Genomic DNA, 24,368 nt, shown 5'->3' on the forward strand with positions numbered 1-24,368 from the left:
TGATTTGAAGTCTCAGAATATTTTAAATGGAGATGATATGCATATTTTTATAAGTTTCTAAAAGAAGATTCTATAATTACAACATTATAATCAAGACAATATTAACAGTCGTTTCATTGTATACCGGTACCGTCCGCAGCTGACCATCAGATATCAACTTACGCGAAAAAGAAACCCCAACAAGGAAAGCTATTTTTTAATTTTGATAACGAAATGGCACACAAATAAGTGAATCCCATGGAAGTCACAAAAACTATTGAAATAAATAAAAACAATAGCCTTCTAACGAAAAATTTAATCTTTAAACACTGTAAATTGCAAATAGTCAAGTACTTAAAGTAGAAAATATTTATTTCGAGTCGACCGTACTCTCCCTCAATTGGAACTGTATGTAGACATTTATCATAAACAGTGTTGGTATGCCTGTAAAATATTGAAAATGAATAAATAGTTCCAGTAGCAAAGTAGGCCTACGTACGGCTATAGCATGGTCCAATACATTCGATAGCACTGCGGACTTAAATTGCTGGGTTTGCTTACAGTCTTACATAGAATCGCCCTGAATTTTATTTTCCTATTTGTAATAATTTCCAACATGACTCCTGCAATGAGGTTACTCCCTATTGCGATGAAGCGTCACTTATTTTGTTTATGTTCTTTATCGTTATTTCAAAATTTAGAAGCATTACGGTTTGGCCCGTTCAGCGAAAATTGGCAGCAGATAAGACAACACTTTTTTAATTGGATGAAATAGATAATTCTGTGGCTACGATTCTTTGACATAAACGTGGGTCTGGCTCTAACATATTTTGCCATATAAAATTATGAGCGCGATTTGGTGCTTAACATGACGAAAGTTGGAACGAAGCAATACAGTTTTTTTCCCCAATATTGGGCGGTAAAATAAAAATAAAAACACTTTTTATTGCTAATAATTGATCAGGTCTTATTTGCCGGAAAAATACGAATCGTGTCTATATAAAATTTTAAGGGTATAATTCATAGAAAATTCCATTTGACATGGTCACGACAAAGCTGAGCTTATACTCAATATAAATAAAATATAAACTTGTCGCAGATTTACCGGAAAAATAATAAATGTTATTTATTAAAGAAATGCAATTAGAAAAGACAAATCAACTTTAAATTGCATTCAACAAAATAAATAACATTGATTTCCTTGGTCTATAATTGCAATATATTGTACCTCATTATGTTAAAGTAAATTGAAATTTCAACAGATTTTGATTACATACTCACGGGTTAGACTTGCTATACTTTCATCTGGTTCAGTGATGCATAACCGTATAATTGACAATGTCGCATTTCTTTTGATTAAATAATGGACTACCAGTGTTTTAGAAAGCTGAAAATAAATTTATATGAGATGATGAAACGTAGGTAAATTTTATCTTATTTTGATTAGAATGATATATCCTTGTGCGAAATATGTCATTATCAGTGGAACAGTGAAGCTATGCTCATACTATACAATGTTAGTTCATTTTCAAGCAGGTTCCCATAAAATTACAAATATTTTTTTTATTTAAAACGATGTGTTAGTGTATTATATATTCTCTCATTTTGTAATCTTCAAGTCTCTCTTCTCTTCTCGTTTATTTTCTCCTAAAAATATAACTCAATTTTCAGATTTAAAAAAAATACTTTACAAGCAAATTTGGTCATATAATTTAATAAAATCCAAATTCTATTTTTGTGAAGGTTTTTTCAAAATACACAAAACTTTAGAGAAATTAGACAAGTAAAATTCATTCGCCAAGATTCAAATATCAGAGATTACCACAGAAATTGCTTCTCATCGATTTTTTTTTCTAAAAATATTTAATAAAACTCTACAGTTACCGGTATGTGTAATAATTTTATTTCATTAATTCCAAATATTACTTTATAAAATATCATACGTAGTTCTCAAATTGCAAACTGCGTGTGGAAAGACATTAATAAACAATAAATAAGCAGTTGCATACCTCTAGCATTTCGAAATAGGAAATTCATATTTTCAAATCCTTCCTAACCCTAACCCCGAATGGAGAATTACTAATTTAAACAATGGCGGTTGTTTTTACTCAAATCTTGCATTATTGCATTCGTGGCAGGGGCTTTGTAAATAAGATACGGCAATTCCCTTATACTCGTCTGTTTCTGTCGTGGGAACGCGCAAGTGGATGTCATCGGAAATGTGGCCTTCCAACGACCTAATGAAAGAATAACGGTACATACTAGTCTGGCGTTCTATCAATGCAATCTCTGCGTAGAACAATTCATAGATCATTGACTTACGCAGCCAAGAAAAATAATGTGACGTTGGTAATTCTTGCCTTGATTACAATAACTTCTCCGTCCAAACCAGACGCCAGAGACATAACATCAGCTTAATCATGGTTCTATGTGAAGTATATAATTGACTTCTTTTCATCTTATTCGGTATCTTCATATGATCCGAACCTAAGCTAAAGAAGGCTACAAGGAAACTAAAAAGGGAAACGTTGTGCCGACCTAACCGAAGCTAAGTTCGTAAAGGAGGCTTGATTGTGCTCTTACGGCCTTAGCTTAGGTAAGATCTTTATGTGGGCGCGACTGAGATGTGCTTCAGTTGGAGAATGCATATTTACTGCACTGACTTGTAACTTATATGCACCATGGTTGAAGATTGCCTTTGTCGTTAGAAGGGATTCGTTTTTCACTCTGAAGTTTTGCATGGTAACGTCATTATGTAAAAATTGCGCACCGTGTGGTGGCTCTGTGATTGCACCTCAGCGATCTGACGGCCAGTCGAGGTCGGAAAGACTATACCGGTAGCCTACTGTAATAGATTAGATATCGGTGCTACTTCATTTTGGCTTTCGTGTTCAGATATTTGACCATAGCTTTTGTTTATATTGCAGTGAATTACTTCCAATGATAAAGCCAGGTAAATATGATACCTGAGTTGGTCTAGATGACTTTGGTCACGATGGAACATTTATTAGGGCTGATGATTGTATACATTTAACTAAAGAAAATACTGAATGGAACACAGGAGAACGCAACGGCTATGGAATGGATGAAGATTGCGTTCATTTTTACGTCGCTGACAATTCGTAGAAGTTGAATAATATGAAATGTAGTATACCAATGTAATACCTTTGCGAGAAGAGAATTTGAAAAAGGTTTCGACCATCGTTGTGAAGGCGGAGTCGAAATTTTGAATATCCGTACCAGGGATGACCAAAACCGAATATATTACTACTTCGAATCTGAAAAAATATTTTTGAATATGAAATATCGAACACATTTATCGAAAAAACTTATTATTTTTATCTGGAATTACAGAACCAAACTATTTCAAATTTTAATAATAAGGAAAGAAGTCACAAGAAATGTATTCATTTTATTATTATTATTTTTTTCAATTTTTCCGGAGTTATATGGAAACTGATATTTGACGTTTTATTTTATTTAAAAGGGGATGTTCTATGTTAATTCATTAAATGTGTAATTCCTATACAAAGAAACATTGGATATTGACAGATATATCACAAATTATAAATTTCATTTGATTCATATTCATATATTCAAATGCTTCTATAATAATTCATAACATGTGTAATTCTTATAAAAAAGAAACATTGGATATTGACAAATATATCACAAATTACAAATTTGATGTCTTGATGCTTTCAGAAAAAATACACAATTTGTAAACGTCGATTTTAAATGATATAATAATTGAGACGAAACGGCAAATATTGAAATATTACCACGAAATAAATGTTTTTAAGATGAAGTGGTATTTACTGTAGTATTACAAAGAAGTGTTAGGGAGTAAAAATCAAAAATTTGTGTTTTTTTCATTTTCCAACGATATTATCTTTATTAAGATTAAAGCCGTTGAATTGTGGTGACCTGGCGATGAGTTCTCTAACAAACATTCGTACTCTAGGTTTTATTCAACTTCAAAAAGAACTTATGTCTAAATCGGGATTCCAACGTCTTTTTTTTAAAGGTCGCAATTAAAATAAATTTCAACTGAAGAACTAACCTTTTTTAATATTCAAAGTAACCCGAAAATATTTTAAAGAAGTGTTTTAATGACAAGTAATACAATTTTAACAATTGATAGTTTGGATTTTTTGAATAGATTTTAAAAAAATCTAAATTTTTTATGTAGTTGTAAAAAAATTCCACAACTATCTCCACGAGAGCCCGTCATGCGCACAAAATGGATTGGTCATCCCTGGTCCAAATAATATAGCAATAACGATAAAGTCGAATCGATCACTTCACCACGCAGATGAAATGCGCATGAGATGCGCTAATAAAGCAGTGATTCAGTGAAAACTATTGGTTAGATTTGATCTTGCCCGCCTTATTTTAGACGATTATATTTTTTTATTTCGGATATTTACGTTCCATTAACGTATTTTCAACGTGTTTTTTAAATAATACACACATTTGCCCTACTATAAGCTATTTGAAGCATATTGTTAGCTAGTTATGTTTGAGGTGGGGCGCGAAACTTGACAAATTCTTAAAATGGGGCGCAGCTTAAAACGAGTGAAAACTACTGTAATAGAACAAGATCAAATAGCTAAACCTGTCAACAGTTTCAGTACCAAGCAGATACAGATTATCACATTATTGTTTGTGGTGGATCAGAACAAAATAAATTTTTTTGACACTTTAATTTTTATTTGTAAATGAAAGTGCCCGCTAGTTCTTTTTTTAACAGTTGTGTGCAACCAATCACGAGATTTATAACAACAGAATCAATTATTTTCAAGCACCTGCCTCGCATATATACTTCAAGTCTCTGTTGCACGATACATCGTTCAACTGCCTTATATGAGGCCAAAAATGTACACAATCTTCATCACCTCCCGAATTACTTGGCTGTTCTGCATACCATCCGTGTTATCTTCAGTTGAAACTTCGCCATCAGCCCAGATGAATTTACCTTCATGTTTGCTTAAACCAACCCAAGTGTGCTCGTTGCCAGCTGTGATCAATGACATCAATTCACTGCAACATAAAAAACAACAAATTTACATAGTTCATTTGATTATTTCGGCTATTTCATCCTTCATACGCATATACGGATCCACTGGCGCAGAGATATAGAGCAAGCTGAAGAAGATATTTTAGACGTAACCCAAACTAATAGTAGCATAATAATCTAACATCCTACTTTTGCAACTTGGTACAACACATGAATTAATGCAATTTTAAGTAATGAGGTGTTTGATTTTATGAACAAGCTAGCTGTTAGTTAGGGAATTGTAACTTCGTAGACACAAAGATCATGCAACGCAAAGAGATTGGAATTACTCTCACCTGATTGATCTAAATTAAATTTGTTTCGCGGGCAGCACAGCATTGAATATTGGCACCTCACCGCGGGCTGAACAATTTGTTTTTGTGGGCCACATCTTGCCCGTGGGACACAGACTGTGCACCTAAGCTTTGGCCACTAGGGCACGGCACTGACCATAAATCTTATCTCCCATAAATCTAACGAAAAAATGAATTTGAAAATACCTTTTGGCTCCAGAAAATACCGATTCACTTGCGCAAAGACATAGAGCAAATTAACCTAAATAGACTTTCGTAACCCCACTTAATATTTAGAAAATATTCAAGTTTAAATACTCCAATCACCTGAGGACGGTAGGGTTTCTAAAGCCCGCAGATGCCAGATCCGATCCTTGTTTCTGGCAGTTAGATTTTGCTGTTGCGTTATTGACTCGATCATTGAATAATTTGTAGTAAAAGCCGTTGCTTGCTTGGTACCAGCCTTTGAATTCTGTTTAAAAGACGAATAAAGAACCATAATATGTAGATGTTTCTTTTATTGATATTATTTGTCATAGCGATGGGTGCAACGTGCTAGGAGAAGGAACATGTCGTTGCATCACTAATTCAAATTACGTGGGGACGATTCATTGCAAGAAGAGTGCGGGGCTTTTGGCATCGTTTGGTGGCTTACGCACCGGTACGACTTCCTCCTACAAGTCCATGTATCAAAAACGATTAACTTGTTGACTAATCCCACATCCCACATGATATGGTAACAGGACGAGAAGTAGTAGATCCACAGCTGATGAATGAGCTGTATTGTCGGCTTTCCTCTTTCTCTCGAGATAAATAAGAAAACCATACACTATTCTAGAGGTAAGATCGGGCCCAAAAATTTCAGCCTGGCCCGATCCAGGCCCGTGAGTATTAAACCCGACTCAGCCCGAGCCCGACTAATTTACTGGATTTGCAATGCCCGAGCCCGAAGAAAACCCGAAATTTCATATTTTATTTAGGAGTTTTTTTGATTGTCGTTGCAAGAGTTTAGTTCTGTATGTGTCGTGTTGATGAGTATCCACACATAGTTTTATTATATATTATTAATAAACGTGTATTTATTTAAAAAAAAGTCAACGATAGAGAAGCCCGGCCCGACCCGAACGTGATGATTGACATTTCAGGCCCGACTCGGCCCGAATTTCGGGTCGGGTGGGCTCGGGCTTCAGATCTTAGGTCTACGAATATGCTATATTCAAGAGCGATGAGAATTTTACATATTTTCATCATTTTTAATAATTATTTAGATACAATATTCAATAATTAGTTACGCGAAGGCTAAGGATTAATGAAGTCATTATTCAAAAATCACCGTCTTCCATAAAAATGGAATTTCCGCGTTGCAATGTTAGAGCCATAATAAACCATCGTCGATATTGCAGATTACACACAGGAATTGTGAAATTTCTGATATTTGAACTTCTATACGCCATATGCTCTTCATTTGTGATAGTAAATTCATAACATTTTCACGATTCGATTTCTTAATAAAATATATTGAAAACAGGCTCTAAATGAGATCAATTTAAAACGAGATAAATAGTTCACCTTTTGCTTTGACACTTTTTCTCAGTTGTTCCAGAACATCTATAAATAAAAGTGGAAGTTTGAGTTAGTAAAATTTGAGATTGTTTATTTTTTATTGTCAAGTCACAATGGTCTACTTTTATTAGTGAGGGAATCAGAAATCACCCAAAAAATCACAAGACATAATTTTTAGGAAGCAAAGAGAATGTTTGTGAGTTATTGGGTTTGGATTTGCAGTGATAATGAAACACTTTTGGCACCAAGATCGAAGAAAACTTATAAAACTTGATGCAAACGCGAGTTAAGTCAAACGTTTATTGGTCACGATCAAACAGTGTGTAAACAAGAGAGCTACGCCCAAATATATGGACACCTCTGTTCGCAGTACAGTACGGTTTACCGTACCGTCGATCACCGTAAGGAAAAAAATCTTAGCAAAGTACCGTAAGGACTTCGTTACGAACCATCGACGTTCGATGGCACGTTATCAAAAAGAAGAGGAGTGTCGGCTATGCGTCCGCAGAACATTCAGTGACGTCATAGCAAACAAAAACAAATCTCACAGAGCGAACAGAAATATTTGAAATAAATAAAAGTAATAGCCTTCTGGAGAAACATTTCATCTTTAACCAGTAAAAATTTTGAATCAATCGGTCCAGCAATGAAAGAAAAAAGCGGTTTTTTAGATTTTCCATCAGATGTCCAAAAAGTGTCAAAGAACAACAACAAAAAGACCAACATAACATTGAACGATCGTTATGTCCACTACGTGTCCAATAACCACACGTTTTCAAGTAAGGCAAACTATAATTTGGAAACCCTTAAAATGCTGTTTGTATGGAGGCATGTGAGCTGTCGCGTTCTGCTAATTGTAATTGACAAACAATGTGAACATCGAAAATTACCTGGGTATTTACAAATAAAATTGGTTGGGTATTGAAACGCGTCTCGCAGCATAATTTTAATGTGATTATGACATCACAATTGTATTTTAACTTTTTTGCAATGTATTCAAATTATTTGGAAAGTTCAACAAAAAAGATGGACCTTGTCGTGCGGATAACATTTGTTGTCGTGGCGTCGAAGATCTTGAGAACAATTGCACTGCAGGACAAATGGTAAAAACTGGTTGCCGAAATTTAGTAAGAATTCTAGATGATGGACCAGGTACATTCGGGAAAATAAGTTCATCAGATTGTGCTGTAGTGAACAAAATATCCAACAAGTTGAGTACAGATTTGAAAGGTAGGGAAATTTCGACGCGACATGAACTATCTATGCCTGAAGATGATCTGTCAGAAGTACACGAAATGCGTGTAAAATACCATAGAATGTCAATCTTAAAACGTCTTGAAAACGAGAAAAGCTCTATGTCAATTGATGTAAATGCTGTAGGTTCAATGGCGGTTCAAATCCCAACTTTAAGGTACCTTCCAGAAATGAATTATCGACTATTACAGGCAAATCGAAGTATTGATATGCTTGAGATTGGAGATCATTTGAAGGACGATTCAATTTCAGAAATTACGACTGAAAAAACGTTTCATAACGTCAATGGAACAGATCAGAGTGACCAAGTTATTTTGTCTAATATCAATTCTTTTGTACAGGGGAAAAGTAGCACACTCGGAGAAACAAATTAAGAAAGTGGTGACTCATCTACTGACGATATTGCGGATCAAACATCGGTATTAGGTTTTTTTTTAAAAAAACTTAACGTGACTTTCTTCTATCCGAGAATAAAATATTTGAAGAAAAAGTTTCTCCAGTGGTTAGATAAAACAGTGACGTCATTAAAAAAAGAGCAGGAAAGCTGAATTTGCAGAAGTTATCAACGAAATCAATGACAATTTTTTAGATGACGAAAGCAAAACGGAACTTGACAGCAGGGTTTCAGAAGACATCATTATGAAGAAAATTGCTTAATTGCAGCGAAATCGAGAGGATTTTCCAGTACAACAATCATCTCTGACGTCATTTCTGGCGGAAGAGCTTACAGTGGAAGGATTCAAACCTCAATCTCCAGACTTTTCATCTACTAACATGCACAAAGAGGACGACACCACTGAAAAAAATCCGCTACTGCCGGTTGGGTGTTTGTAAATTTCCTTGTCCCAACATCGGCAAATATGATGCTGAAACACAAGTTGAAGAACGCAGTTTGGCAGATAAAGAAAGTGTGATGTCCCATGCTACCGACCACTCCACCTATCAAGCCTATTTGAAAGGTAGGTACAATACATATTTTCTATCGATATACATAAAATAAATATTTGTATTTTAACATAAATCCTGATGAGTTTTCCTTCTCGATTGCGCCATACCATATTGATAAAACCCTTGAAATAGCTTATCAATATGCTAAGCTCCATCTATCTTATAATTATTTAAACACGAATAGCTTATTTTGTCAATAAATTCAGTTATGGTAATATAATTAGTTTTTGAAGTTAGGCTCAACGTTTTTTTTATTTCTTTTCTTTTAATCATAAAAATCTTCCAAAATAAGCGTGAAAATATTTTCAGACGAGATCGGTGAAGTGCGGGACGTTGCGAGAAGATATCGTAATATTTCTGTTATACTGATGATGATCAACATATTACTGTTACTTGGTGTAATTGGTGGATCGGCATACACAGGTAACATAAATGTACATACCACTTAGTACGAGTAATTTACCGCTGAATGAGCACCTTTCTGGCGGAAACGACTGTTGTAGAAATCCGTGTGGTGGCGCTTTTTTTTAAATCAGGTAATTTATAAGTAATGCAATCGGCCCGAATGAGCTCAGGAAAAAATTGAAAATCAATGAAATAAAAGTTATATATCATAATATATCCACCTTCAATTAATTACTAGAAATCAGAAGGCATACTGTGAGTGTGATTGAAACTCGATCTTAACTTGGGTTTGCTGAATACGTATGCGAATTTGATGATCTGTATCATCTACGACTCGATTAACTTTTAAACATTTAAAATATGCTCTAATGTACACTTTATTTTATTTTACAGTTCCTCAGTATTTACAATTAGAAGATATTTTTAAAGAAACACAATACATTGTTGCAAAATGTGAAGAAAAACACAAAGACACTTGACAGAAAACTTGGTATTGATTGAAATGAGGAATGTGTCACGATTTCTGGGCAGTAAAATATTGGTAGTGTTAGGCCGTAGAAACACGTCAACGATGATTTACAAAATTTTCAAGAAATTGTAAAAGCGCAATATAATAAGCATTACCAATCCGACATATGGACAAATTCGAAGTTTGCCATGCATTGGTCCTTTTAAAACTTTGTCGCCAGTTTGCTCGACAACTAACCGCGAATTGTCATCGGAAATGGCACAAGCGGATTGTAGAATAAACTGGAAAATGTCGAAAAGTTTTATATTTCTACATGTCATATTGTAGTAGTTTTAAAATCAATGGTCAATAGCAGTAGTGGTTGTCAACCTTTTATGCGTGGTAACGGTAACACATAACTCGCCGACAGTAAAATATTAAAATTGATAGATCAAGAATTTGTTGTTACGTTTAAATATTCGACAGCGAAGATCTAAGTGAACACTAACAAATGAGGTTCTTCTCGATGGGGTAAAAATTTCAACACAGACAATCGTGAAAAGAGGCCGCGAAATTGAAATTGAGTTATGAGATGTCTTGCTTCTGTAATTGGTTTTGTGATTATTCCATTGGGTGATCGCCGACGCTAATTTAGATGCTGCTATTGATGATTTCACAATATTTTACCATAATAGTTTTAAACTTTAGGACTCGTAATCCAACATGATTCATAACATCAAACACTAAGTCAAAAAAAGATAAATTATATCGAATTAACTCGGAAAGAAAGCTGAAAACCTGAATCAGTTCTCTAATTTTGAAATAGAAGGTTGCAATAGAAGTAACTATGACATATCAAATAAAAACAGGAGACACATGGCAAAATAGAACTCAACAACAAAATAACAACGCAAATTAAACTGCAATTTAATCCCATAGTCAAACTTTCGTTGAATGTTGTACACTTCTCTGAAAGACAGATTCTGATTGCAAGTGTTTTTATTGAACCATGGCCGCAATCCCTGGTTTCATCGTGCAAATGTTTTCGAAATTTAGATGACGACATAATAACGAAAATAATTATATAACGAAAAAAATTTACATTTGGTCAAACTGAATAATATAAACTAAATAATATTGAGTTAATATAGAAACATTCAAAGCAAACTTTCATCTATTTAGAATTGGAAAGAATTCTACGTTTTGTTCGGCAAAATGAGATTTCATCGATTAATTGCTGAACATTTTCAACTTTCCCTGATATCTATAATGAAATTACTGACAAATATCAAATATTAGTATGTTGCTTTGTATTTTCAAACGATAGAGAGTATTTGTCCACAAAAGTCGAAATTCAATAACATTTGAACTTTACTCCTCAAATTTTGAACAGTATCCTAACAAGAAAAATTTCGGTGCTTCAGAAGTATGTGTACCAAAATGGAGATAACTGATTTTGTTCGCCTACTTTACATCAAGTTGGGTAGAAGGACGGCAACCTATGGACATATTCACTTGGCTAACACAGTCAGTACCTAAACGCGTAATACTGTAGAACTAAAATGAGGAAATCCGAAAAAAATATGGCCTAACCCTAACCTGGTACACATACTACTGAAGTAACAAAATTTCAATACCAAAACTGTGTCGCTAAATATTGCATGTTCGAAGATTAAAATTGTCAATTTCACTTTTTATTTGTAGCCTATGTTACAAGGTTGTCCGAGTTTTTAAATCTATTTAGAAGTGCTCTTTCGCCAGGATGCATCATTATACTTGTTCAGTTTTCAAGTTGTTTTCCATTTTTGTCAATTTTCTTTTGTGGGGTTTCGGCTGCATGTTCGTGTTCTGAAGCACAATGATACGTCGAATAATGAACATTTAGGTAAAGTAAATATATTTATTATCATCATTTTACAATACATCAAACTGTAATAAATGAAGCTAGGGTTAAACATTGGTATGAAGTAATTTGGGAAATAGCAAGAATAAATTGCCATGTTTAACAATGAAGCGATACTCAAATATATGCTCCAGAAGGTCTAACGCAGCACCGGTGGCCTATTCGTCTTTCCCTAAAGTCTCCCCAGAAAATAAAAATATTTCGAAACATAGTTTATAACTGTGAAACCGGTAATTTCAAAAATCATTTACGATTACTTACTTCGGGTTATTACAAATTTTGCATACTTACTTGCATGAACCCTTTTTCTGAACCAAGCCAAAATATATTTGATAGGTGTGGGAAGAGCGTAATACAACATAGGATTTATCATACTGTTGATTGGTATGATCATCAGCCCAACAGGAAGATAAGCGTCGTTTGGTATATCTATGCCTTCATGGAAAAATAAATGATTAAAACATTATTCATAATGTTCTTGCGGATAGATAATTTGTAATATATATTACAATTGTCATTGCAATCATCAAAGTAAATTTAAGGCTATGCCTCGCTTTGAAAACTTTATACATAACCTAATTTATTTTTCTATTCATACGTATAACCATAATTTTTATATAAATGGGTAATGCTATTAAGCTATATTTCCTCACAGTACATGGCCACAATTGAGTTTTCTCGACATAGAATTACCAGCAACTTGTAGAAATCCCATGATACAAATTGGCATCCAACACAATAAATCTGTTATGATGATCACGGTAACTTTTTTCTGCATGGATTTTGCCCTTTTCTTTAACTGTTGGTTGGTCAATGCTTTATTTTCTCGAGTTGAATTCCTGTCGGTAAAATAAAAATTTTACACTTTTTTTATCCGATGAACACACTTTGGAAACCCCGTAACCAATTTGTTGTTCTTACTTATATATCACAAAATATCCGACTGAAATCACAAAAAAGGCCAAGAAATTGATGATGAGAAGGATTAGTGAATAACCCCATGCCATATCCTTTATTGGATTCGGAAATAGTGTCGGGAGACAAACGGTATGAGTTGAGTAATATCCAAACTTTCGGTCAATATTGAATTTAGGATTTAGTCTTTTGAGCATAGTTTCCAATGCTGACCATGAGTCACTTAATCTGTTAAAAAAACGAAAAGTTAAACATAATATTTCTAAATGCCTATATCAGTTCAAAAATTGTCTTACTTCAATGTATCATTATTTTCAGTTTGTATTGTTGAAATCCATTGATTTATTCCCCTTATTTCGTTTTTGTTGATTATTGAAAAAAATGGATTTTGACTCAACCTGAAATTGTAAATTATTTGTCATTGTCAGAAAATATTGGCACAACATCCGTAGATCGCCTTCTGTAACGCTTGGTCGACATTGATTTGGATCTCAGTAAGAACAATTTTGTGGAATACCGACTAAGTAGCCTAAGTTTGAAAAACCCTTTTTTACATGGTAATTTACAAAAAAGTTAAGATTCTTAATGAATGCTAATTCTTGTAAAGTCTATTATAGAATAACAGTAACAACGATAAAAATTCAAACAAATAGCTTATCAGGGTGGACAAAAACTGTACACTTTCATTAGAAACTGATGTTCCGACGGAAAGAAAAAATCTACATTTAAGAAATGCCGACCCATAAGGAAATGACAAACAAATAATTCTATTAATAGACTAATAGAGTAACAAATATATATTACATATATGACAGAGAACATTTTATATTTGTTCTTACAATATTTAACAGAAAATTTTGTCATACCATACATTGTCCACAAAGTAGTCTTCAGTAACTGGCAACAACGGAATCACGGCAATTGCAATAGCAAGAGTCCATGACAATACGATAATATGACGAATTGTTCTGAGTCTAACTTCAACAAATGGTCTGAAATATATATTCATATAAACGCACAGCAATAATATAATCAATTTTACTCTGTCATTCACCTCAGAAGAGTATGTACTCTAAATCCTGTAATGATCGTCAGAGTAAAAACTGAAGACTCTGTTCCAATCATAAGCAAAGCTCCAATAGCAGAACAGGTAATTCCACTTCTCCATTCTACATCTTCTTTGCAGTACTCACCCTGCATTGTTACACTCTTTACGCATATGGTCATTGTGTATACCTGAGTAAAATCATATGTTTTAAAAATGTTCAAATATTTAACTAAAATATTCAAGTTGATCTACCCCAACGAGTAAATCAGACGCTGACAGATTATAGATTTTAAAATGGTTCAAATATTTAACTAAAATATTTAAGTTGATCTACCCCAACGAGAAAATCAGACGCTGACAGATTCCAAATCAAGATTTTGTTGATCATAGCATTCTTTTTATCTTTCTTCATCTTGAATAACTTGATTATAGAGAAAATAATCACGAACGCATTTCCTGCCAATGTGACGGTACCTGACAAAAAAGTATTTAATAACTGGCAAAGTTATGTTAAACGATTGATTGATATATAGGGTTCCATTATCTTTGAACCTATGTACATTTGCACTCAGGTCAATTGCATCTAAATATTTTTGCACCCACGGACATTTGCACCCATGAACAATTACATCAATACATTTGCACCCGCAGATTTTTGCACCCACATACAGATTGCACCTATGAACATTTGCTCTCATGGACATTCGCACCCATGAATATTTGCACTCATGAACATTTCCACCCACGTGCATTTGCACCCACGTACATTTTCGCCCAAAGACATTTGCACCCATGAACTTTCGCACCCACGGGTATTTGAACAAATGTACATTTGCACCCACGGACATATGCACCCGGTACATTTGCACCCGCGTACATTTTCACCCAGGTACTTTTACACACGCGTACATTTGCACAAGCGTACATTTGCACCCAGGTACTTTTACACACGCTTACATTTGCACCCACGTACTTTTTTACCCGCGTACATTTACATCCGCTTACAATTGCACCCATGAACATTTGCACCCACGGATATTCGTGACTGGAAAAGAGGTTATATTGCCATTTGCGCCGAAATAGTGACATCCTAAAGTTATAAATAGTAATGAAGACGAACTCACTGCAAACCCGATTAATTTTGATTTTTCTCTTATCTATTTTCTTTCTTGAATCACCTATCTCTTGTTTTGTACAATTGATTTAACACTGACTTGATTAATTTATGTACAACCAGTTTCCTTCCCCATCGTCTGCTAACCACCGCAAATTCGACTACGTTTGCGTTATTTCATCGAAAAAAAAATGACCGATGAAACTAGGAAAGGATTGTAACTCGCAAGGACAGTGAAAACGTAGCGACCCTCATCAAGGATAAGGGCTACTTAGAACTGGTAATCCGTCTTCATTTCGAATATATATTTATAGTTGGTAATTAAAGTTTGTCTGAAACATGGTTATTCGCGATCATGACTATTGGTGCGTTTAACATGTTTGAGGGTGCAAATGTATGCGGATGCAAATGTACTGACGCCTATATATAGATGCATTCTTGAGGAAGTTTATAAATTATTTCAGACAAAACATTGGGCAAGTTGTATTCACACCTATTTATTATCTTATTCTAGACATTCATGAAAATATTTATTTATCTTCCATATTTTACAGGCCTTAACTTAACACTATGTATGACAAAGAATGTCGACGTACAGTTCAGAATCGATTCTAATTGAAGAGTACGGTCGACAGATAATAAATTGATGCAAAACGTCGCAGGAATTTGCAATGTTCTCAGCTTATATTTGAAAATAGCTATTTTGCAAATGCAAATTCATAAATCGGACATGATTGATAACTTACTTTGGCTGATTGCCCCAGATACTTCGAACTGAAATACTTTTGAACTGATTCATGTATGTGCGGAACCACGCTTCGTTCGATAGACATTACAAAGATTATTACGTTTTAAATAATTCTGCGTTTTAAATAATTCTAGGCTTTACCATATACATACATTAAGTAATCAAGAAATAACCTGTATGGTTTGGTTCGTACAATTAGGTTTTATATATATAATATACACTAACTTGTCACCAATACAATGGCAAGCACTAACGTATTCTTGATCATTGAATTTGTGTCTGAAAATGCACTGACAATGCATTCAGGAAGACATTCGTCTCTACCACTTTTACAATCTTGACTCCCGTCACATATCTGTAAAAATTTATATATTGGTAAAGCAATACTATTTTAGTTGTCACGTCTCTATCAGTATGTGAAGATCAAAACAACTTGGGCATAACGCCAAATGTATATAACTCTATCGGGATCAAGCGATCCGACACCTATATTCCTTACTAAAATACCGTTAACGATTTCGATTTCAAATGAATTACGAATCAACGAATGTCAGGACATTTAGGATATTACAGAATAATCGTTTCTGCATCCAACGTTTGCCCTTTTACTAAGTTTGGGTTTATTGTCTGCTTGGTCAAATCCCATACTGCAAGAAATTGTGTCGTGTCAAAATATTTTTTCATTTACTACCAATTCGAGGAACTCTTCCTCCCTAGCTATTCATTGTTTTAATGGCCTGATACATTTTATCTGCTGGAATCGCGAACTGGAAAATAAATATATATATTAGTGCGCTGATGGATGGTTAGTAACTTTGTCAATAACAAGTTATTAACCATCCATCAGCGCACTAATATATATATTGATTTTATAGTTGAGAGAATATTCAAAAGGGATAATATTGTTGCTACTCCCACAGTTTGGGAACACATGTTTTCTCTAAAATTCCTGCAAATTCCTGTTTTGAAAATATCTCATTTAGATTTCAGAGCTAATCTGAGGTATGTGAAAAGCATACCTCAGTTTGTAATATAATATTTAAGAGTCAAAATGCAATCAAACCTCATTTTTAGAGATGAATTTAACATCTTCTGTGTCATTGCAGTAAAAGTGAGTTGTTTCAGTGCAGTTCATTTCATCGCTAGAATCTTCACAGTCCTGTAATAGCCAACATATGAAAATAAAAGCATTTCGTTTTTCCAATAAATATTTTTGATAACATTATTCGGAATTGTAAGTACCACATGTTATAGGTGTAAGTTGTGCAATTTATTACAGTTAATGTCAGAAGCTCGGAATATGGAAGCGATCCAACTCTATAACCTCGTGTTTTTTCGTGCGAATCAAGAATTAAAATCACGTTTGAGCAATCACTAACGAAGGCACTCACTACTGATTGGTTCGCGCATAAAAAACACTGATGTACCCGATTGGTACTGATCGTTCTATTCGCGAGAGTGTAGGTTACATCACAATGAGTCCAAGTTTCACTACTCCGTGTACTTGATACTTGGTAAATTTATTGCTCAGAATGAGGGATCAAACAATAGATTTTGATGTTAAGCAATTCGTATCTCTGTTTTCAACCCAAACCTAATTGTGAATTTGAAATGGTCGACAATGAGACGTCTCAGAGCGATGCTAACTATAGATTTAAGCTACGCGACGGACAAACCGATTTGGTTGATAAGGACTCAGATATCGACGTAATTTGTTAGCAAAAAAATTTTCCATCACAAGGTTGAAAGTGTAATTATCGTCTTTGAGACTTGATGATGTTTTTAAAGTCGCCGATAAAACAAAACAAAATATTTGCAATTATCGTATTATTAACACAAACATAAATTAGTCTCACATACTTTATGAAGGTTGCAGACTTTGTGGTCAGGTACGTTTATTGGGTTATTCCCTTCGCAATTAAATCTTTGAAAATAAAAAAAATAAAATGTGAAAACTTTTTTTTATCAAAGAGAGTTTCGTGGACGGAAGAATGACAAGTTGAAATCAATCTACTTGTTCTGATCTCATTAATCAGTGTGAGAAGTATACATCTCACCAAACTTTTATTATTATTAATTCTATTTTTATTCATTAATAGTCGTTTTATTATTATTTTTGGTATGATTTTAGGTCTTCCAATTCGAAACTCCCGTATCTATATTCAATTTGTGGTATATTATAGTGTGCTAAGTACATCAGACCATCTCAGGTGGAAAAAAAATACCATATTTGAAAAAAATATTATCATGTTCGGTTGATTAAACTCAAATTGCTAACTTTAAATTCATAAAATTAATGTTCAAAACTAGACTCAATTACTAGGTGCTAATTTCACTTCACACGCTCGATATTTAATTTTATTTTAAATTTAATTTGATGTTACTAATAAGCAGAACTCGTGAAATGATAAACAAAACGTTGCCGCGAGTACATTGATGAGATTGGTCGTCCTCGCATGAAACGTCATACGATGCGAAAATAGTTATTAATTCTTCAATACATATATGTTTGTGACATACGCCAGAAAGCAATTTAGAAATACTTTACCTTCGTGGACATTTGATTTCTTCTTCTCCTACTTCGCAATCAGCTATTCCGTCACATATCTTCAAGGATGGAATTCTCGATCCGCTTGAACATTGATAATACCCTCCAAATAAATAGTGTTTGCAGAATTCGGGTATCATCTGGCAATCGAGACATTCCTCGCGGTAAAACTCTCTGCATTCTATAATTCCATCGCACTTTGTTGCAATTGGTTCTGAAAGGTTTTAAATTATAGAATTTTAGTCAGTATGTACAAACAACAAAAATGTTGAGAAATATATATGACCATCAGAGATAATGAAAGTTTGACAGGTTTGTTTGCAAAGAAAGTTCACAAACATTCCAGAATTTTTTAATGGTAAATTACACAAATTTTTTCAATGTTTCCTGGTCAAATGACAAAAGGCGTAATTTTCTCTATCTAGAATATCTATCATTATCTACTGTTTTTATTATCACATCAACTATTTTCTTTCCGATAAATTTGCTATATTTCTCAAATTAAGAATTGGGCTAATTTAATGATGAACTGAATTTTTTAGCAGCAAGATATAGTACAGATGTTAACAAAAATATGTATTTTTTTCTGGAATCGAACAGACCGATTTAGAAGCTAAATTCCATAAACAACAAAAAATAAAGAACTAAAGTAGAGACCATTGGAAGACTTGAAATTATGGTCGTGAACTGAGCCTCACGGTTGATATAAAACAAATGTAAATTTTTAATGGTGAGCTTATTCAGTGAATATTTTGAGGCAACACGTGATTGACAAATTGTAAATATTGTACATCTTATTGAATTAAAAAAAAACTATCTGACACATTTTTCGCTCCCAATTGGTTTGAAATATTAATTGAAACTTAAGTTGTATATTGTAATTGTTGTTTCATTCCATATTAATTACTATAATCTTCAATGATTATATATATTCTATAAAATTGTGAAACATACGGTTACGGTTTAGTGATCCACAAAGGCAGTTACATTTGTCTGCTGTCTGATCCCACGAGTCATCTGTGTAATGATAACATATGGCAATTAAAATGTCCTCTATTCACAACCTCTAAGGTCATGAAATTAGCCTTAGTGCTGTAAGACCGAGATTTGAATTATCGTAAAATATTTGAAAGAGTGAGAAATCCAAATCTATTGCAAAATATCTGATTAACTATGATATACCAAATAATAGAAAACAAATAAAAATATTTTCGACAGTATTTCTGAAGTAAATTTTGCATAAAAATAGTAATAGATATGATAAAATTCGCGTTACCCGGACAACTTGTGTCTGGACAAAATTTTTCGTCAATTGCTCCCATGCAGTCTTGTCTGAAATATAATTATGGTAAATTTTATTCAAATTGAATACACAAATAGATATTTTAGAAGGGTAAAAGGGTAATGTTAGCGTACAGCCTGATAAAACATTCCATAAATTATGGTCGTTTTAGATGTAGATTGAGCTCAAAATCAATTCCAAATAAAAAAGTTAGATTTGTATTGAAGCAACTTACCGAGGTCTTCATATTCTAACTCCTATTCCATACTTTCAAAATATGATGTGACCTACTTACATTTTATCGCATACTTTTGTGCTATTGTTTGCCTCCGTGGCATTACATGAGAAGTACGATGTACCATCTTGTTGCCCTTTATTCAAAAGCAAAATTCTTAGTCTTTTTCTATGATAAATTGTTTCCAAAAATCAAGTAATCGCAGAAAGAAATCTCACCCCAAACAATGTGTTTGCAGATGTCTATGACACCTTTTCGTTTGCATAAACATTCGTCTGATAAATCTTGACAGTCTATGATACCGTCACACAGTTTTCCGTAAGGAATTATTTCTTTAGATTGGAAACAGCGAAAGCACTCTTCTTCATGAAAGACTGCGAGTTATTATATTATTTTGTTAGTTGCTTAATTTTGAAAAATCCTTTCAATTGATGATAATTATATACAGTATGTGCTTTGTGGGCAGTTTATAAATTACTTATTCATATTAAATTCAACAAATTTAGAAAATGAGGTTAGACGTTTAAATGAAATTTTCTTTAGAAACTTTTACACTCTTCTGAATCAGTTAAACAGTTAAACATTTTTTTTATGTTCCTCATTTTAGCAAAATACTTCAAGTTTCAGAAACAGTAAGAGACTGTGCCACTTTTTATCCAACTCTCCAATTCAACTTTGTAATACAATAAGAATTAATATAGGTAAAATCGACATATTATTAACGAAAATCGTTTTTTTAAAAATATCGTTGAGATATGTGACAAGATAATATTTATATTTTATTCTTTGTATCTTTTTTTATATTTTAAAAATGAAAGTAACTAAATGAAATACCAGTAAATCCATTTGAGAAAACATTCCGTTCATTTTTTGTTCTACAAGACTTTACTTATTAAAATATATGTGTATATCTGTTCTGATTGTTTGTATTTTATTTTACTTTTATTTACAAATGAACTTACTTCTATTTAGAATGGGTTCATTTCCATCGCAAAAGCATTCATCGACTCCTGTAATAACGGAAATAAAGAGGCAATAGAAACATATACTGAAATATTGTATCATTACAAACTTTTTAAAACGACAAAAAACAAAAAAACTCTTGATATTTTTGAATTTTGGAAACGCTTCCTTAGTTTGCCAAAGAATGCCTCCGAGTTGGCTACAAGTCATATAGTTTTGGAAATAATCTAAAACATCAGTTTGTGAGAAATTGAGATAATATCAAAATTATACTGCCAACAATAGTTGATGGGCGAAAGATAAATACCCAACATAGAGGTTGTTGCTACTTTTGATCTAATAAAGTAAGTTGTTAATCATCTTATATATTACAGCTTTTACTGCCATTTTCTAAGAACTAAGTCAAGTTTAAGAAATGCTTGTATAATAGTCAAACATATTCCAGGATCTAAATGCTACCATCCAATAAACATGCTCGATTTGAAAATAATACATTTTAAATGATTTAATCATTCTGAATAAAACCAATGTATGGTAATCGTAAATAAACGAAAAATCTGTTAAACAAAATTCTGATACTAAAGCATGAGTTTATAAAACAACAGTTTCTCAGTTTATTCAAAAACAAATTTAAATAACGAATTACCTCCCGAACAATGTGAATACGAATCACATATAAATTCCGCCGGTAGTGGACACTTTCGATTCATTCGTCGAGCGTCCATACCAGAACATAGCATATCTTCCTCTTGTCGTTTTCGATTAAAGTTAGGCTCGGAAGGATATGGGTGATTGTTACTTAAAACAAGGAAGCATTGATCAAATATGTGGACTCTAGGGTCGTACTTTGTTTCCGGTACCCCGCTTGGTAAAACAATTTGGAGACGGTTATTCGTGGCGGAATAAAAACTGTTCCACTTCAATATAAATCAAACAGTTGAATTAGAGGTGAAATATCGTATCCCAGAGATCTCGGAAATAGTTTGAAATTGAATGAAAGTTATAGAAGAAGTGTAAATTTTAGGTCGATAGGTTCATTAGTTGAGATAATACGATTTATAAAAACAACCGCAACAGAATCAACCAACCCCAACAGCAACAAGAATTTACCCAAGTGAACCATTTGTCCACTTTGAGTCGAACAAAATGATTGTAGACAATTGGATGCAATGAGGGTAGAATATGGAAGCATCACTTTACAATCGTATTTATTAGACAGTTGACCAAGATGCAAAAGTATCGACACAATGTTTTAAATATACAACAATAAATATAAGTTTATGAGTAAAACGGTTGTTCATAGAATATTAAGTGGCAAACCCAGATTGGGATCTCATGCTTTCTTACAAATGTGAGCAAGAAAAGATAATTGTAGACTATTGTGAGGCACCAAATTTCTGCTCTGAATTATTATACACATACATTGCTATACTTGCGTATTACGATGAGTCTAAGACCCACATGATTGGTTGTTCAAAATTATACGATATTTCCATAATTAGTAATTCACTCACGTACAAAGAATCCCTTGAGTGCAAAAATTAATCTTTTGGCAATAAAAAAATGGAAATTGGCAAAGTGTTTCATCACTTCGACAAAATGGATCTGAAACACAAATCAGATAACGGACTTATTTTAGCGAAGGCAGTAATAACTTTACAGAGTGGCCGAGAACAATATTCACAAAAAAGCCATACTGCATATTGCTTCATCATTCATTATATCACACTCTTTTTAATAATTTTTGCTTTTCATTTAAATTCAATTCATTATTTTTTTTCGTACTCGAAATTTTATGATTGGTTTTTTGTTTTATCTTACTGGGTGTAGAGATTAAAAATTATAATGTATATATATGAAAAGCATAAGTGGTATATTTACCACATCTGTTTTAAATAAGTGCTGAATTAATCTTTCTATTTTTTGCTGTATAAATAATGGCAAAGGAAAGTAAAAAAAAATGCACCTGAGAGTTGTTGAATTATATATTTTTGTAAATCAAAGTTATATGAATAATGCTTGGAACAAATAGTTTAACAAAAACTTGAAAAATCCGATGATATCGCATACCAAAGTAGCATCGAATTATGTGATGTCTAACATTGGCAAAAAAACTTTAATGATAAATGATTCTTTATTAAAAAATTTATGAATTAATACTAGAGTCAGTCTAAAAAAAAATTTCGTTTTGAAATTGGACTGCTTGGGTTTCACAGACTCGTCTTTGTCACGGGAAAACCGACAAATTTTTTATACTAGATACTAGGTAGATGTTTGTTGTTTTCACCTGCTTCGCAAAGAGAGGAGGCTTTATAAGTTTGACTTTCGGGAAGATAGCAGAAACCATGTGAAACGGATCGGCATAAATGTCCAGTTTTGTTGTTGTCCAGGAACCGCCGGAAGTCTTTGTCGCTGTTGTCCCTAGACACAAGACATTTAATAGCGCTTGGTATTAATGTGAATTATGAACTCATATAATGAGAAGATGTATCAACAGATCTATGAATATAAACAAACATTTTTATATAAAGTTATGGAAATTGTATTTTCAACTGACATGCAATGGCGGGTATTTTGGTGATAGGTATCGCAATACGATTCACGTGGTACACACCCTGATCCGTCTGTACATTTGAATTCGTCGTTGTAACATTCAGCATCTACAAATGAATGTGTAAAAGTTGAATTTATATCAACGAAAAAGTTATTATTATTGTTTAATGGTGTTTATGACTGGCGATGTTTTATGCACCTGGAATATGATATGCTGCTTTTAACGCTTCTACCCGTTGCGAGGACGTATTTATGACAAAATATATAATTCCGGGGTTTGTTATAAAATGTTGGGGGCTTTTTTCTTCAAAATACCATATTTGCAAATACAGAATAACATTTAATGTTCATTCTCGAGTACGAAACAGGTTATATTTTGTTAGGAGTGGCGCCAAATTTGCCTAAAATTAAGGATGAAACACTTTATATTTTTTGAATAAACAAATTACTTCTACCTTTTAAACAAACTGCTGATTGCAAGTGTTTGAGATTTTCAGGTAACATACAAACAAACCCGTCTCTGCGACAAGGAATTCCAGATTGGTCAAGACTCAAGTTGCGTCGTATCTCATCAATGCCATCTCTATGGAAAAAGAATAGCGTTGAATATTATTGTGATACAAAGTAGATCAATGGATCGTTTTGCTAAATTGTTGTTGTTGTTTTTGTTGTTAGTACTCTTCTTGGTATTTCTCAATCCTCATATAGTTTGGAGACCTGATTAATTTTATTTTTTCGCTGTGACTCAAAGTGTTTAAGATCTTTTTTATGACATTTTTCGGCGTAAAATAACTTTAGTGTTCATGTGTCATTGCAGTAAGGTGAAGGGGAGAAGCTCGCATACCGGTATTCGGCCCATTATTACCGGTATTCAAATTGACCAATTGTTAACGTTTAAAAATAATAAAATAGATATGAACAATCTTGTTATGGGGTTACTATGTTCATACTAATGATTCATGATGAACTAATTGCAGTGACATTTGAAGAATTTCTTGCTATGTTTAACGAACATTTGTTACGATTGAAATGTACTTGTACAGTGATGTAGAAAAAATGAAACCACCAATATATTATACAAACTAACTTACTCGCAGTCAATTTCTCCAT

The 24,368-nt window shown here is 33.2% G+C and overlaps 3 protein-coding genes and 1 long non-coding RNA gene across 10 annotated transcripts in view; 2 read left to right on the forward strand and 2 right to left on the reverse strand.

The window, feature by feature from the left end:
• The window catches only part of LOC120337787 (uncharacterized), a 90,975-nt gene that overhangs the window by 24,672 nt on the left and 41,935 nt on the right, over positions 1-24,368 (forward strand). The window lies entirely within an intron of this gene.
• On the reverse strand, positions 4,825-7,063 carry LOC144428028 (uncharacterized). The gene is made up of 4 exons (XM_078116668.1): positions 7,045-7,063; positions 6,901-6,939; positions 5,659-5,803; positions 4,825-5,022 (listed from the first exon to the last, which is right to left on the reverse strand). Exons 1-4 carry the CDS (start codon positions 7,061-7,063, stop codon positions 4,842-4,844), a joined length of 384 nt encoding a protein of 127 aa, XP_077972794.1. The 3' UTR covers positions 4,825-4,841.
• Positions 7,744-10,501, forward strand: LOC144428317 (uncharacterized). 4 transcript variants are annotated; one of them, XR_013478270.1, is made up of 5 exons: positions 7,744-7,997; positions 8,490-8,567; positions 8,738-9,107; positions 9,406-9,519; positions 9,895-10,501. It is a non-coding gene; the product is annotated as an uncharacterized LOC144428317 (long non-coding RNA). The 4 variants fall into 4 exon arrangements; XR_013478269.1 differs by having other exon boundaries at positions 7,750-8,124; XR_013478268.1 differs by having other exon boundaries at positions 7,751-7,997; positions 8,340-9,107.
• On the reverse strand, positions 10,836-14,303 carry LOC144428335 (relaxin receptor 1-like). Of its 4 annotated transcripts, none has more exons than XM_078117428.1 (7): positions 14,150-14,303; positions 13,639-13,759; positions 13,064-13,165; positions 12,774-12,995; positions 12,546-12,691; positions 12,144-12,287; positions 10,836-11,797 (listed from the first exon to the last, which is right to left on the reverse strand). In XM_078117428.1, coding segments are annotated over exons 2-7 (684 nt in total). In that variant the 5' UTR covers positions 13,641-13,759; positions 14,150-14,303; the 3' UTR covers positions 10,836-11,729. The 4 variants fall into 4 exon arrangements, with proteins under 4 accessions (XP_077973554.1, XP_077973555.1, XP_077973556.1 ...); XM_078117429.1 differs by having other exon boundaries at positions 13,634-13,759; XM_078117430.1 differs by having other exon boundaries at positions 13,607-13,759.

This window comes from Styela clava, chromosome 10 (genome assembly GCF_964204865.1).
Source record: "Styela clava chromosome 10, kaStyClav1.hap1.2, whole genome shotgun sequence".
Classification (NCBI taxonomy): domain Eukaryota; kingdom Metazoa; phylum Chordata; class Ascidiacea; order Stolidobranchia; family Styelidae; genus Styela; species Styela clava.